General features: G+C 33.4%; 1 protein-coding gene across 5 annotated transcripts in view; it reads left to right on the top strand.

The window, feature by feature from the left end:
• The window catches only part of SNX13 (sorting nexin 13), a 154726-nt gene that overhangs the window by 65643 nt on the left and 74941 nt on the right, over nt 1-14142 (top strand). For all 5 annotated transcript variants that reach the window (XM_035020685.1, XM_035020683.1, XM_035020688.1 and 2 more), the window contains 5 exons: nt 4049-4132; nt 7853-7991; nt 8379-8467; nt 10914-11013; nt 12205-12398. In XM_035020685.1, the coding sequence (XP_034876576.1) occupies nt 4049-4132; nt 7853-7991; nt 8379-8467; nt 10914-11013; nt 12205-12398 (606 nt within the window). The remainder of the gene's footprint in view (nt 1-4048; nt 4133-7852; nt 7992-8378; nt 8468-10913; nt 11014-12204; nt 12399-14142) is intronic.

Here is a 14142-nt window from a genome sequence, read left to right as displayed (position 1 = left end):
TCTAGTAGGGTAGTGGTGCCGTGAATTGAGTAGTAAATGCTTGGTTTTAATGGGAAATGTCTGATAGACGATGTATTGTTAATAACAATTATTTGGGCTAGCCATTATCAAGGGCACTAAATACCTGACATGTCTATCACTAGATTCACATCTAGCACTGAAGGAAGACACTGCTAATCAGTTACAGTACTCGTTCCTGTTGAGTATTTGTTTGGCAGCAGAATCTTTGTCTACCTGGTACACTAGACAGCCACTGCTGGGCAGTGTCTCAGCAGCTTTCACATGGCTGGCAAACTTTTCCCTCTTGAAATTTTGTCTTTACTTGGGTTCCATGTCATTGCTGTCCTGATTTTTCTCCTCCTTTGGTCTCCTTTGTAGTCATTTTTACATGTTTTAACTCCTCTTGTATTTAACTTTTAAATATACAAGTTCTTTAGGCCTGGGCCCTCTTCTTGCTCACCCATTCCTGTGTCTTTAAATACCATCCAGGTGCTAGTGACTTTCAAATTTATATCTTTAGTACAGACTTTCCTTCTGAGCTCCACGTGCCTCTGACCAGCTGCCCACTGAAATCGCCATTTGATTGACGCACAGCCCTTTTAAACTTTAAATGTTCAAAATGGAAATCTTACTCTTGTTTCCATGTCCTGTCTTGCCTTTTAATCTCCTCTCCATCCTAGTAAATGCTGTGACCATCCAGCAAATATTTCCCATCTCGAGTTCTTCCAGAGGTTTACAAGGCCATACATGATGTGGCTTTGTTTACCTCTCTGGCCTTTGTGCCATGCCGTCACTGTATTCCAGTGATGCTGTCTTCGTCAACGTAGGGCCATCTCATGCTCCTCTTTTTCTGGTCAAAATGATTCCTCTTATTCTCTTGGCTAAATTGTATTCACCCCTCGTATCCCACTTCCTCAGACATGCCGCCCCTGACCACCCAGTCAAGTCCCCTCATAATTCCCTATTGCTGTAGCCAAGTACACAGTTATTTTCCTTCAAAGCATTTACCGTATTTCAGTATTATAATTTGGTTGTTGTGTTTACTTACTTGATGCCTTTTTTCCCCACAGTAGTACTCTAAGGCCCATTAGGACACAGGCCATATCTGTATCATTATTATCTACTTCATGGTTGTCACGGTGCCTGGCACATAGCACATATCCAATCAGAGAATTAGTTTTAATGAGAGGAAACCTATTTGCCCTTCTTGCTGAAGGTGCACATGCTACTGCAGCTCCTGGAGATGTAGTTGACTCTTAACGAGACGTGACTGATGACCTGCCTTGTTACATGAGGTTATTGTTGAAAGCAAGTAGGGTTGGTTATTTATTTATTTATTTTTATTTCAAAAGATTTTGACAGAGAGACACAGCAAGAGAGGGAGCACAAGAAGGGGGAGTGGGAGAGGGAGAAGCAGGCTTCCCGCTGAGCAGGGAGACCGATGTGGGGCTCGATCCCAGGACCCTGGTATCATGACCTGAGCCGAAGGCAGATCCTTAACGACTGAGCCACCCAGGCACCCCTACAAGTAGGGTTATTTAAAGAGCAAATATGTTTTGATGTGGATTGTAGACCAGTATTTCGTATCTTTATGGTTGAATCTAATTGTGTATACTTAAGTATCCTGCATTCAGCAACTCAGGTTTTTCTCTCTTAACTTGATAATTCTTTATCAGTTTTCTTTTGTTGGTAATTCAAGTTTTCCCAAAAGATGTTTTTGTTCAGATTAAATAACAGATTAAAGAGTTTTTCCTTCTTGGGGCGTCTGGGTGGCTCAGTCGTTAAGCGCCTGCCTTTGGTTCAGGTCATGGTCCCAGGGTCCTGGGATCGAGCCCCGCATCGGGCTTCCTGCTCGGCAGGAGGCCTGCTTCTCCCTCTCCCACTCCCCCTGCTTGTGTTCCCTCTCTTGCTGTGTCTCTCTATGTCAAATAAATAAATAAAATCTTTAAAAAAAAAAAAAGAGTTTTTACTTCTTTCCTTTATATGGATTGTACAAATCGTAGTATTTGACTGTAGTAATTGCTATTTAATCGTCTCTGCTTTCTGTCCATTACCATGTTTTATTTAAAGATTCATGGCCTCGATGACTTTGTAGCTTTTAAGCCTTCATATTTGACAGCAGGTGCTTGTCTTAAAGTAGAAATTATATGGAAATGGCTACTTATTTTGGAATATTTAGAGCTCTCACTAGAACCTGTATAGGAATTGTTGAGTCATATGATTACATCTTAACTAACCAAACCCTTTCATGAGGCAAATTAGAAGATAAAAGTAATTTTCTAAGACAGACTGACTAATTGCATTGACTAATAAGCACTAAGTTTATTCACATGTTTTTTTTACTTTGCAAAGAAACTTTCAAGAAACATAGTTTTGTTTATGAATTTTCTCCTTACAAAGCACATTTTAAAATTTGAGCATATGTGGCCAGAGATAATTTGAAGGAAAGAATTATGTAAATAATATAATTTTTTAAGATGTTGGAGGCTAAAAGTCATCTTGAAAGAATAATTCCTCCTAATTTTAGAATGTAAGATGTCTCGAAAGATACTTCTAAAAGTTATCAGAACCGTCGCACATTTGACTTAAGGATTACTTAAAAATCAATTAATTAGTAAAAAAAATAAATAAGAGATACTGGCTGACTCAGTTGTTAGAACATGCTTCTCTTGATCTTGGGGTCGTGAGGTTGAGCCCCACATGGGGTGTAGAGATTACTTAAAAGATGTGAAGACAAGAAAATAATTATAATACAAAAAAAAAGTTACTGGAACCTTCATGAGTGCCTTTTGGAAATGTTAATTCATCATTGGGTAATAGTTTTCAGAGACTTACACAGCTTACAAAAGTAGAGTTTATATAAAATATCTCTCTAAAGGAAAATAAAGTGAAGCCTACCTTTTATGAGCTAAGTATACCAGAAAATGGACCATATAAATTAGAGATCTTGATAAAAGGAATAAATAAACTGGTCCTTTAATTAGAAAAGTGAAACATCCTGTTAAACTTTTAGTTATTTAGCCTTCCAGTTTTCTTAAGAAATGGTGTTTCATAGATTCAGGTATCAGCATGCATAAAAGAATGAAGATTAGTAATGGGTGAAAACATGGTATTAATAGAATCAGCACTAAATTCTTTATTTCCATTCCTTTAATATTTATGAAATGCCTGCCATGTTTAAGAATATGACCTTGAGTAAATATTTTTGAAGATCGATAAATCAATAGATCACTTGACAAATGTCATTTGTATGCAGAACGTTCCTAGATAGTGGTAGCGTTCTAGAGAAGTGGAAGAGACACAATTACATAGAGAAGGATAAGTGACAAATGCCATAAATTCAGGGCATGAGTGTATTTTAAACATGTAAGTAAAAGAGTATTCAGCTGAAATGATCAAAGTTTATTTGATTGGAGATTTCATTCTGTAGTCAGTCCTTGGAGGAAGAGCAGGATTTTAGTAGGTAGGAGCATAAACAACTATAAAGAATGGGAGGATCTATTCTAGAGAAAGATGAATAATTAACATATTTTATTTTCTATTAGGAAAAATTTCAAACACAGACAAGAATAGAGAATAATACAGTAGACATTTATGTACCAACTACCCAAATTTAACCAGTGTTAATGTTTTACTGTAGTTGCTCTGTTCTTCCCTTGAAGGTAACTACTATTGTAAAATTGGTATCTTTTCCTTTTGTTCTTTGTTTTTATACTTTTAATATAGATGTAGGAATTCATACATCTGTATGGTGCCATGTTTTGCCCTTTAAAAATTGACATAAATGCTAACATACTAGAGATACCCTTTTACTTTTTTCCACTCAACTCTAGGTGCCATTGTGGAGATATATCCAGGTTGGTATAGGTAGCTTCATCTCATTTATTTTAACTGAGATGTATTAGTTAATCTTTTTATAATATTGTGTTGGTTATCAAGTATTATGTGTATCATACCTTTCTTAAGTAACAGCGTTGTGTTATTTACATTATGCTAGTGATTTAAGAAGTATATTAGGTTAAATTTGTTTTTTACAATTTTTGTCCAGGAAATCCTTGCACGAGGAATTCTTCTTCCATTAATAAATCAACTCAGTGATCCTGATTATATTAATCAATATATCATATGGATGGTACGTACGTTCTAAAATTACAACTCTGTTTTTAAAACAGTTTTTTAAAATTTAGAAAGAGTAATTGGAGATCAAGATGATCAAGCAATAATTTATTAAAGAAATTAGGTAAAAATATGTTTAAAGGTAATCTTTATATTTCTAGTACTTCTGTTTGCTAATATGTTGAATGCACTAGCCAAATTCTTTTTAAGAAGTTTGTTGATAATCCTGTTACAATTTTGGTGTTGTTACTACTTATTTAAATTAAAAAAAAAAAAAAGATTTTACTGCCTGAGTGTTTAGGATGAGTATTTTAAAAAGTTGCTGTTGCTGTTTGGTTTTAAACACAGCTTGTGGTCTGAACTACTTAAATAGCATGTACTTTACATTTTTATACCTTATAGTGGAGGAAAGTATGGTGAAAGGAATACTGGAGTGAGAATGGGAGGATGTGTGTTCTAGATTTGTTTCTGTAAGTTGCTTAGTGTGTGTGTAAGTAGCTAGTTTTCTATAAATCATAGTTTTCTCATCCGTCAGACATATCAAAGGGTTAGTGATTAGTAAGTTTACTAGGTCTAATTATTTTCGTGTGTGATTATATATGCTTTTCCTCAGTAAACTCATAGTCAAGAAAGAGTTGTAAATGGGCTATTGCTGGGAATTCTTTGATACATATCTCTAGATCTTTGATTCATTTTCTTGAAATAGAATTTCTTCTCCACAGTTGTCTTCTGTTAACTCAGTCTAGCTTTCTTAGGAAAGAATTACTTTATTGTTCTTTGTTTCTAGTAGCCATTATCAACCTTGACATTGTTTTATTGTTGTTGTTGGAGCAATTTTTGTCTTTCCCACCAGATTGTGGGTTACCTACAGGCAGAAATGGTTTTGTTAGCTTTGTGTTCCTAGAGCCTTTTATGGAGGTCACACAACTTGATTCTTCTTTTCCTTTGTCAGTTTTTTTAGCGTCCTGTTGGGCTCTTCCAAAGCTTTAAAAACATGCATATCTGCCTAATTAAAATTTTTAAGAATGCATATCCTTTAGTTAGGAGTTCTACTCATGAAATTTATTCTAAAGTGATAATAAGTAAGTTTGAAACAATGTATATTTAAGGACATTAATGCCAACATTGCTTTTAAAACTAAAAAATTGAAAGCAATTTAAGTGTTCTACATGGAGGATTTGTTTAATAAGTTATGGCATATTGATACAATAGAGTAAGTACATGAAGCCATTAAAAAGAATGATGGTAGTGTATCTTGAATATGAAAAGATGTTTACATATATATTTTTAAAGATTTTATTTATTTATTTAAGAGAGAGAGTGGAGAGAGAGAGATCCTGAGTGGCGGGGAGTGGGGGGTGGGCAGAGGGAGTAGCAGACTTCCCGCCGAGCGGGGAGCCCGATGCAGGACTTGATCCCAGGACCCCGGGATCATGACCTGAGCCAAAGGCAGAAGCTTAACTGACTGAGCCACCCACGTGCCCAAGATGTTTATATTTTTTATGTGAAAAGGATAACTAAAGGTGATGTGTGTGTAGATAATGCTTTTTAAAAATAAATATATAAGTAGGGGTGCCTGGGTGGCTCAGTCGTTAAGCGTCTGCCTTCGGCTCGGGTCATGATCCCAGGGTCCTGGGATCGAGCCCCGCATCGGGCTCTCTGCTCAGCAGGAAGCCTGCTCCTCCCTCTCCCACTCCCCCCGCTTGTGTTCCCTCTCTCCCTGTGTCTCTCTCTGTCAAATAAATAAATAAAATCTTAAAAAAAAAATATATATATATATAAGTAATTATAGTTTTATTAATGACTATATAATTCTGATAGTGTATATACTGTTTGAAATCTTAATAGAAAGAATTCTGAATGTTTTAATTTTCCTCTCGTTTATATATTTCACTTTATAGGGAGTATTGGTTATATAATAAAAAAGTAATTTTTTAAGAAATAGGAAAGCAGGTAAAATTTAAAAACATTTCAGTAATGAAATAAGAGTAAATAGTTTTTTTTTAAGGGTAAATGGTGTTAGGAGATTTTTTTATAACACAATAAAATGGATGTTTTATACTAACCTTAATCAGGATACAATACTGTATAATCTTACTGGTGGTACAGAAAAGGATGCTTGTTCACCAGAATGTTATGGTTATCTCTCACTCCTGGGATTAGGAATTATTTTTTTCCTATATATTTTTTCTTTAGCTTTCAATTTTTCTTTTGCTGAACTTGTATTAACTATATAATTAAATATATGGTGTAAACATTTGGGGGGGTTGGAATTTAACACATGCTCTAAAAGGAATTCAACCACCAAATCTTTACTTATTCTCCCCAGAGTTGGATTAATACTACTATTGTGTATGATGCTTCGGTCTTTTTGCTATTTAATGAACAGGAGTTGATCCCTATTTCATGTTTCAGTACAATATCAGAAAATATATTTAAAAGAACAGAGTTTATCAATAAAGGATCTTTAGCCTACTTTGTTGTCTGGTTTACAGTCTTTTGACATTATTCGTGTGGGAAACCTTGTATACATTGGTATTATAAGTATTAAAATGAGCTGAGTTCTTATTCTTAGTTCAGTTATATTAATGGTATCTAACCATATAGTTCATTTCTATTTGGACGGAAAAGTTTAGTGCAGTCTAGTAGTAACATATCTTCTCTCTATAAAATATTAGTGTTACCCAAGAGTAGTTTTAAATTTTAAATCATTTCTAAAAATAGTATGGATGGATTTGCATTATTCATCTCTGTGTGTAATTTTTTTAAATAGCAACTAATTAAGGATTAGTCTTATTTCTTAACTCATATTGTTACCTTCAACTAGAGCAGATAAATGGACAGTTGTTTGTTTCTTAATGTATTCTTAGAAAAATCATGTCTTTAAAAACCTACCATTTTTTTAATCATTGAAGTAAAATTTACCTAAAGTGAAAGAAATTGCCGAGTAGTCTTATAAAGTTGTATTCTAATTTTGCACTTCCCTAGCACCATTTGAGAGTTTTCATCTCTCCACATTCTGATGAACATTTGGCATTGCTGTTTTGTTGTGGTTAACTTGAATATGCCTGATAACTAATGATATTGAGTATCTTTTCATGTGCGTATTAGCTAGTTTTTCCCTAGTTCTGGACTTCTGCAGTTCCCAGGTCTTCAACTCCTTATAGAGAATGGACAGTATCCCAAGTCTGCTGCCTTTTCGTAGCTTCCCTTACTGTTTTACTTAAGTATTGTTGGCAGTCAGAGTGGTTAGTCACTTTATAATATCCTCGAGTACTTTTTGTCTCTCACTTTATTTGTTTGGTGAAACCACACTCTGGTTAAATTCAACTCAACTGTCAACTCCCATTCCTGTTCTTAAACAGCACATGGCTGGGGGAAAAAAAACAAAATAACAAAGTTATTTATGTGATCACATTGATTCTGTTCAATTTAGGTCAGAGAATGCCACTCTTCTGTTTAAAACCCTCCAGTAACTTTTCATTCCACTCAGAGTGAAAGCTCCCTCATGTACTGTACCCTACCAGATTGGCCTTCCATTGCCACTAATCTCGTCGTCTACTCCTCTACCTTTCTTTGGGACCATGAGTGCAGAGTTTTTCATTTTGTTTTCTTAAAAGCATTGGCATAAACACTTACTGTAAGATTGTGCCTACTTCGCACGTGCTAGGCACTGAAGGTTCTTTTTTTCCTTACTGAGTCCCTCTCCCACCTGTTTTTTAAACTTTGTTTTCAGATCCGTGATTCTAATTGCAACTATGAGGCCTTTATGAACATTATTAAATTGAGTGACAATATTGGAGAGCTAGAAGCGGTCAGAGATAAAGCAGCAGAAGAATTACAGTATCTTCGATCTCTAGATACAGTTGGTGATGGTAAGTAATTCATTTAAGTATAGAAATGTTGTACTTCTTTAATTATTACTATATCTTTACACAGAACTTTAATTTACCTAAATGTCATTTTATGCTATTATTTTCACCTTATCTAAATCTAAATCTTTCTTATTATGTTAACATGTGCTTAGAATAAAAGCATTATAATTTTCTGAATGTGAGGCTATTAATATTGTAATTATCTCTAAAGTAAAAATAATAGGCATGGTTTAATTTTAATTAAATAATTTCACTATAAAATTTCAGATTATTTCTTTTATTGTTTGCTCTGTTTGTGGTTATTATGTTAAATTACAATACATACATGTTTAAAGTATTCCATAAATAACATTACCACTAGCTCACAATCAATTTGTTTGTATTTAGATATCAACACTATCAAGAATCAAATAAATAGCTTATTATTTGTAAAGAAAGTATGTGACTCAAGAATACAGCGATTGCAGTCAGGCAAAGTAAGTAAAGTACTTTCAGATTAATGTTTAGTTATAAATACTTTATATTTACTAATATCTCTAGCAAATGACAAGAAGTGGAATATTAACCAGTGCAGCCCTCCACAAAAGGACTTGTAGGAAAAATTTCTCTAATACATTATGGTATTAATAAGTATTTGTTAAAGCCAAAGAGATTAAAACACTTCCTGTAAAATGCCACAGTAATTAAAGATTTTATTTATTGATTTACTTTTCATTTTTTATTCAAAATTTAACATTTATATAGTTTTATACACTGGGCACCATTTTAGATGGACCTAATAGACAAAAGCTCTCTCTTCATAAAACTTATGTTTTAGTTGCAGAATCAAAAATAAACCAGTAAATAAATTAATATAAAATGTTAAAAGTGTTAAAAACAAGTAAATATAAAAAATAACAAGTAAAGCAAAGTAGAGGGATAGAATGTTTTAGATGGATGCTGAGTGATTTGGTTACATTTGAGCTTAGAGAAATCTGATAGAATAATGAGAGAGTCCTGAGAAATTTTTTTTTTTTTTTTTTAAGAATCTTTCAGGCAGAGGTGAAAGCATATGCAAAAGCCCTGAGATAGGAAGATGTTTGGTGAGTTAGAGTAGGTCAGCATGGCTGGTATGGAATAAATGAGAGGGGATGATAGTAGGAATGAAATTGGAGAGGAACCTTGGGGGTTAGGTTAGATCATATATGGTTTTATCTACCATAGTAAGATTTTTTAAAAAATTCTAATTGTGATGGGAATCCATTGGAGATTTGTGCTGGCAAGTGACATGATCTGACTTATTAGTTAAAATAATTACTTGGGCTCTTTTGTGATGTTTAGATTGTGGTGGAGTTGCAGCGGGGGACAAGAATGGAGACTGAAAGATCATTTAGGAGACTGTTGGCTTTAGTCCAGTAAGATGTCTGCAGAGGTTGTGAGAAGTAATTAGAGATTGGATATAGTACTAACAGATTTGCTAATAGATTAAATATGGAGTGAGAAAGGACAAAAAAGGATTTGAGGATTCCTAGAATTTTTGGCCTCAGCAACTACATGAATCGTGTTGCTGTTTACTAAAATGGATAATACAGGAAAGAGGAGGTTTGAAAGAGAGAATCAAATTTTGGATGTTTTAGTTTGAGATCCCTGTTTGACAATCAAATAGACCCAGTAGCTTGTAAACTCTGTAGTTCAAAGGGAAGGTCGGTGATGGATTATTAGATGTTTATTTAAAGTAAAGAGACTGGATGAAGTTACCTAAGAGAGTGAATGTAAGTAAGAATATAACCAAGGACCTAGTCCAGAGGCAGTATAGTTACTAGAGTTTAAGACAAGGTGGAAGATCTAGCTAAAGAAACAGAGTAAGTGGCTGGTGAAATTGAAGGAAAACCTGGGAGTGTGATATTCCAGAAGCCAACTATAGAAAGTTTTTAAAGAAGTAAGAGATCAGGTATGTCAAAGGCTATTAATAAGTTGAGTAAGATGAAGACTTAGAATTGACCATTAGATTTGCCACCAGGGGAATATTGGTGATCTGATAATAGCATTTTGGAGTAGTGGAGAGAAACCCTTATTGGAGCTGGTCCAGGAGAAAATGGGAAGAGATGAATTAGAAACAGTGATTATAAGTAGCTGTTTGGAGGGGTTTTACCTCAAAAAAGCAGAGATTTGAGCCTTACAAACAGAAGAGCTTTTTTTACTACCTTAGTTTTTAGTGTAGTCAATTTTTTTTTCTTTTTTCTTTTGGCTGGTTTTCTATTTTGGAAATTTGTTGTGACTCTCTGGGCTTATAGTTTTACAATGTATTTAAATTTCTTAAGGAATAGAAGACTTATTTTTATAAATCTTGAGTTTAGTTGCTGGATTCATTATAACTCACATTACTTGAGGCCCACATCTGTCATATACCTGAGTGTACATGTATGTATATCTTTGTTTCAGTTAACTGTATTTTAAAATTATATACCCATGCACATTCAGTATAGAACGAAACGGTTTTATGTGTCTTTCTATAAAAGATGGTAGAGTTTTTATTCTGTTAGAAGAAAAATTACTCTTTCGAGATATTTCCTGTTCTCTCAGTGGATAGATTTCAGTCTGTACTTGAAAATGTTGGGCTTTATTTATTCTTGGACATTGTAAGCATTCCAAACATCCCCTTTACCTCCTAAAATGTTCATTTTCATTTGGAATATGTAGAGATAGAGAATACTTGAAATTCTAGTAATTCAGAATTATTTTGTAATGAAAGAAGTGAATGCTTATCATAATACTTTTAATGCATATTTACTAAGCAACTCTTAACTAGGAAATTCTCTAGGCTGGGACTGTTGGGAACCCACATGAACGAGAAAATGCTTAATATTTTTATATCTATGTAGAGATCTTTAACCTAATGAGTGAGTAGATGAAGTATTAACCTACCTTTATTTTTCTCTGTAGGAAATAAATACTGTGAAACTGGCAGCAAACTTTGGGAAACTTTGCACAGTCCCCTTGGACAGCATTCTTGTAGACAATGTTGCACTACAGTTTTTTATGGGTGGGTAAATCCATTTTATGAAAATAATATAGCCCTCAAAATTTTTAATAATTATAAATATAATTAAATTTTAAATATATTAAGCATGCCAAATATGTTTTTCCTCCACTCTCCATTCTCTGAAGTATTCCTTTTGGAATCATAGAGGTAGAGATATATTTTGTTTAGAAGGAAAGAAATGCTTATTATAACTTAAATGTGCATTTGTTAAATATTGCTTATTTAAATTCTAGCAGAGTCTATGAATTTAAATTATTTGAGAAAGAGTACTTTATCAGCAACACACATTGTTTATAACTTATTTGTATCATTTTGTGCATGAATAGAAGGACTTTATTTTTATATCATTTTAATATATATAAATATTTACTAATTTTGTTAATATTATAGTTGACCCTTGAACAACATGGATTTGAGCTGTGCAGATTCACTTATTTATACATGGATTTTATTCGATAAATACAGTATAGTAATACAGACATATTTTCCTTATGATTCTCTTAACATTTTTTTCTCTAGCTTACTTTAAGAATATAGTACATACAAAATGTTCTATGTGTTAATTAACTGTTTATATAATTGGTAAGGCTTCCAGTCAGCAGTAGACTATTAGTAGTTATGGTTTTGGGAGTCAGGAGTTATGCATGGATTTTTGACTGCGTGGTGAGTCAATGCCCCTAACCTAACCTCTGCATTGTTCAGGGGTCAACTATACATCAAAATTGCTTTTTATCTGGAGAACATTTTCAGTAACCTTCCTTGATTCTTCATTTTCATGACCAAAAACATAAATATATGGCTTGTTGAAGATTCCAATCCTTACTTTTAATATTTGTAGGAACATTAATATTATAATTTTCATAATCTTTATTAAGAACAGAAGCCGAATGTTACTAAAGTAGTTTATTTTTGATGAAGCCTTCTGTAGCAGTTTTATCTCCTAGAAATTTTATCGTGAAAAATGAGATTTAAAAAAAAATACATCCATTTGTGTTTTTCACATAACTGGTCTTTTTAACCTAACCAATTTGTGATGTAAGCATTCTTCATCTCAGGCATTTGCTTAACAGTTTGAAAATGTAGAGTCTTAAGTATTTGAAACTTTAATCCTTTTTAACTTGTCATATGGCTACATGCACCCAAAAATGTGTGACATTAATATCTATGTTGTTAACGGATTTTGTTTGGTAGATTACATGCAGCAAACTGGAGGTCAAGCACATCTCTTCTTCTGGATGACAGTGGAAGGATACCGAGTTACAGCCCAACAGCAACTGGAAGTTTTATTAAGTCGTCAGAAAGATGGAAAACATCAAACCAACCAAACCAAAGGTCTTTTAAGAGCAGCTGCTGTTGGAATATATGAACAGTATTTATCAGAAAAGGTGAGGCTCTATTTTGATTACTGTTTTCTTATCTTCTTTGGTAGTATCATTAGTAATAATTTTTATAATACTTATAAATATTCATTACTCATACTAGGCACAACTACTTGCAAGCATTATCTCATTTAACCTTGATAACAATCTTTTTGTATATTATTATCCTTATTTTATAGGTAAAGAAACTCATGTTTAGAAAATTGAGTTAACTTTGCCAAGGTCATGCAAATACTAGTGACAAAGTCAAGATTCAAGGTCACACACACTCTAGATTTAAGGACACAAAAGATTGAAAATAAAAGAATGGAAAAAGGTAAACCATGCATACAGTAACCAAAACAGAGTTGGAGTGGCTATACTAATGTTAGACAATAGATTTTAAAACAAAAATTATTACTAGAGAAAAGAGGAGCATTTTATAATGATAAAAGGGTCAATTGATCCTTGATTTATAACTGTTAAAACAGTTATAAGCACAACAGCAAAACCTCCATATACATAGGACAAAACCTGACTGAATTGGAGAGAGAAATAGACAATTCAGCAATAAGTGGGTATTGAAGACTTCAATACTCACTCAATAACTGATAGAACAATTAGACAGAAAATGACCAAAGATACTCAAGAATTAAAGAACACTATAAACCAATTAAACCTACACATCTATAGAATACTTCCCTTAACAACAGCAGAATACACATTATTTTCCCTTAACAACAGCAGAATACACAGCTTACATGGAACGTTGTCTAGGTTAGATAGACCCTTTGCTAGGCCATAAACAACTCTGAATTTAAAAATAATGAAATCATACAAAAGTATGTCCTTTTATCATAGTAGAATTAATTAGTAATTAACAGAAGGAGTTCTGAGAAATTATAAGTTTTTAAAAATTAACACATTTCTAAATAGTCTCTGGGTCAAAAAGAAATCAAAAGGAAATTAGAAGGTATTTTGAATTGAATGAAAATAAGAACACAGTGTATCAAAATTTATGGGATGCAATTACAGCAGTGCTTAGAGAGAAATATGTCACTTCAAATGCCTAGTTAGAAAGAAGAAAGATCTCAAAATGACAATTCACATTTTCACCTTAAACTAGAAAAGGAATAGCAAAATAAATTCAAGGTAAACTGAAGGAAGGAAGCAGTAAAGATCAGAATGGAAATCCGTGAAATGGAAAACAAAAGAACAGTAATGAAAATCAATAAAACCAAAAGTTGATTCTTTAAAAGAAAAATAAAATTGACAAACCTTTAGCCAACTTGGCCAAGAAAGAAAAGAAAGTCACAGATACCAAAATCATGAATGAAAGAGGAGGCATCATCACCAACCCTATGGAAATCAAAAAGACTATAAGCAAATACTATAAACAACTTTATCACAAGAAATTAGACAACTTAGATGATATGGGCAAATACCTTGAAAGACACAGATTGCCAAACTGTCATTCTGATACGAAAGCCAGACAGAGACATCATTCAGGAAACTACAGACCAATATCTCTCATGAATATGGACACAACAATCCTCAAGATTCCTCACACTCCAGTATTTGTAATGGTTATGCTATAATACCTTTTAATTTATATGTCCTAGCACAAAAATTGTATTTGAAATTTTTTTAAATAAGATTTTATTTTTATTTATTTGAGAGAGATAGCGAGAGAGAGAGAGCATGAGCGGGGAGGAGAGGGAGAAGCAGACTCCCAGCTGAGCAGGGATCCCGATGCGGGACTCAATCCCAG

This window comes from Mirounga leonina, unplaced genomic scaffold (genome assembly GCF_011800145.1).
Source record: "Mirounga leonina isolate KUSES-001 unplaced genomic scaffold, KU_Mleo_1.0 Mir_174, whole genome shotgun sequence".
Classification (NCBI taxonomy): Eukaryota; Metazoa; Chordata; class Mammalia; order Carnivora; family Phocidae; genus Mirounga; species Mirounga leonina.
Note: the sequence above shows the minus strand (reverse complement) of the source record. Positions and strands in the feature narration are given on the sequence as shown.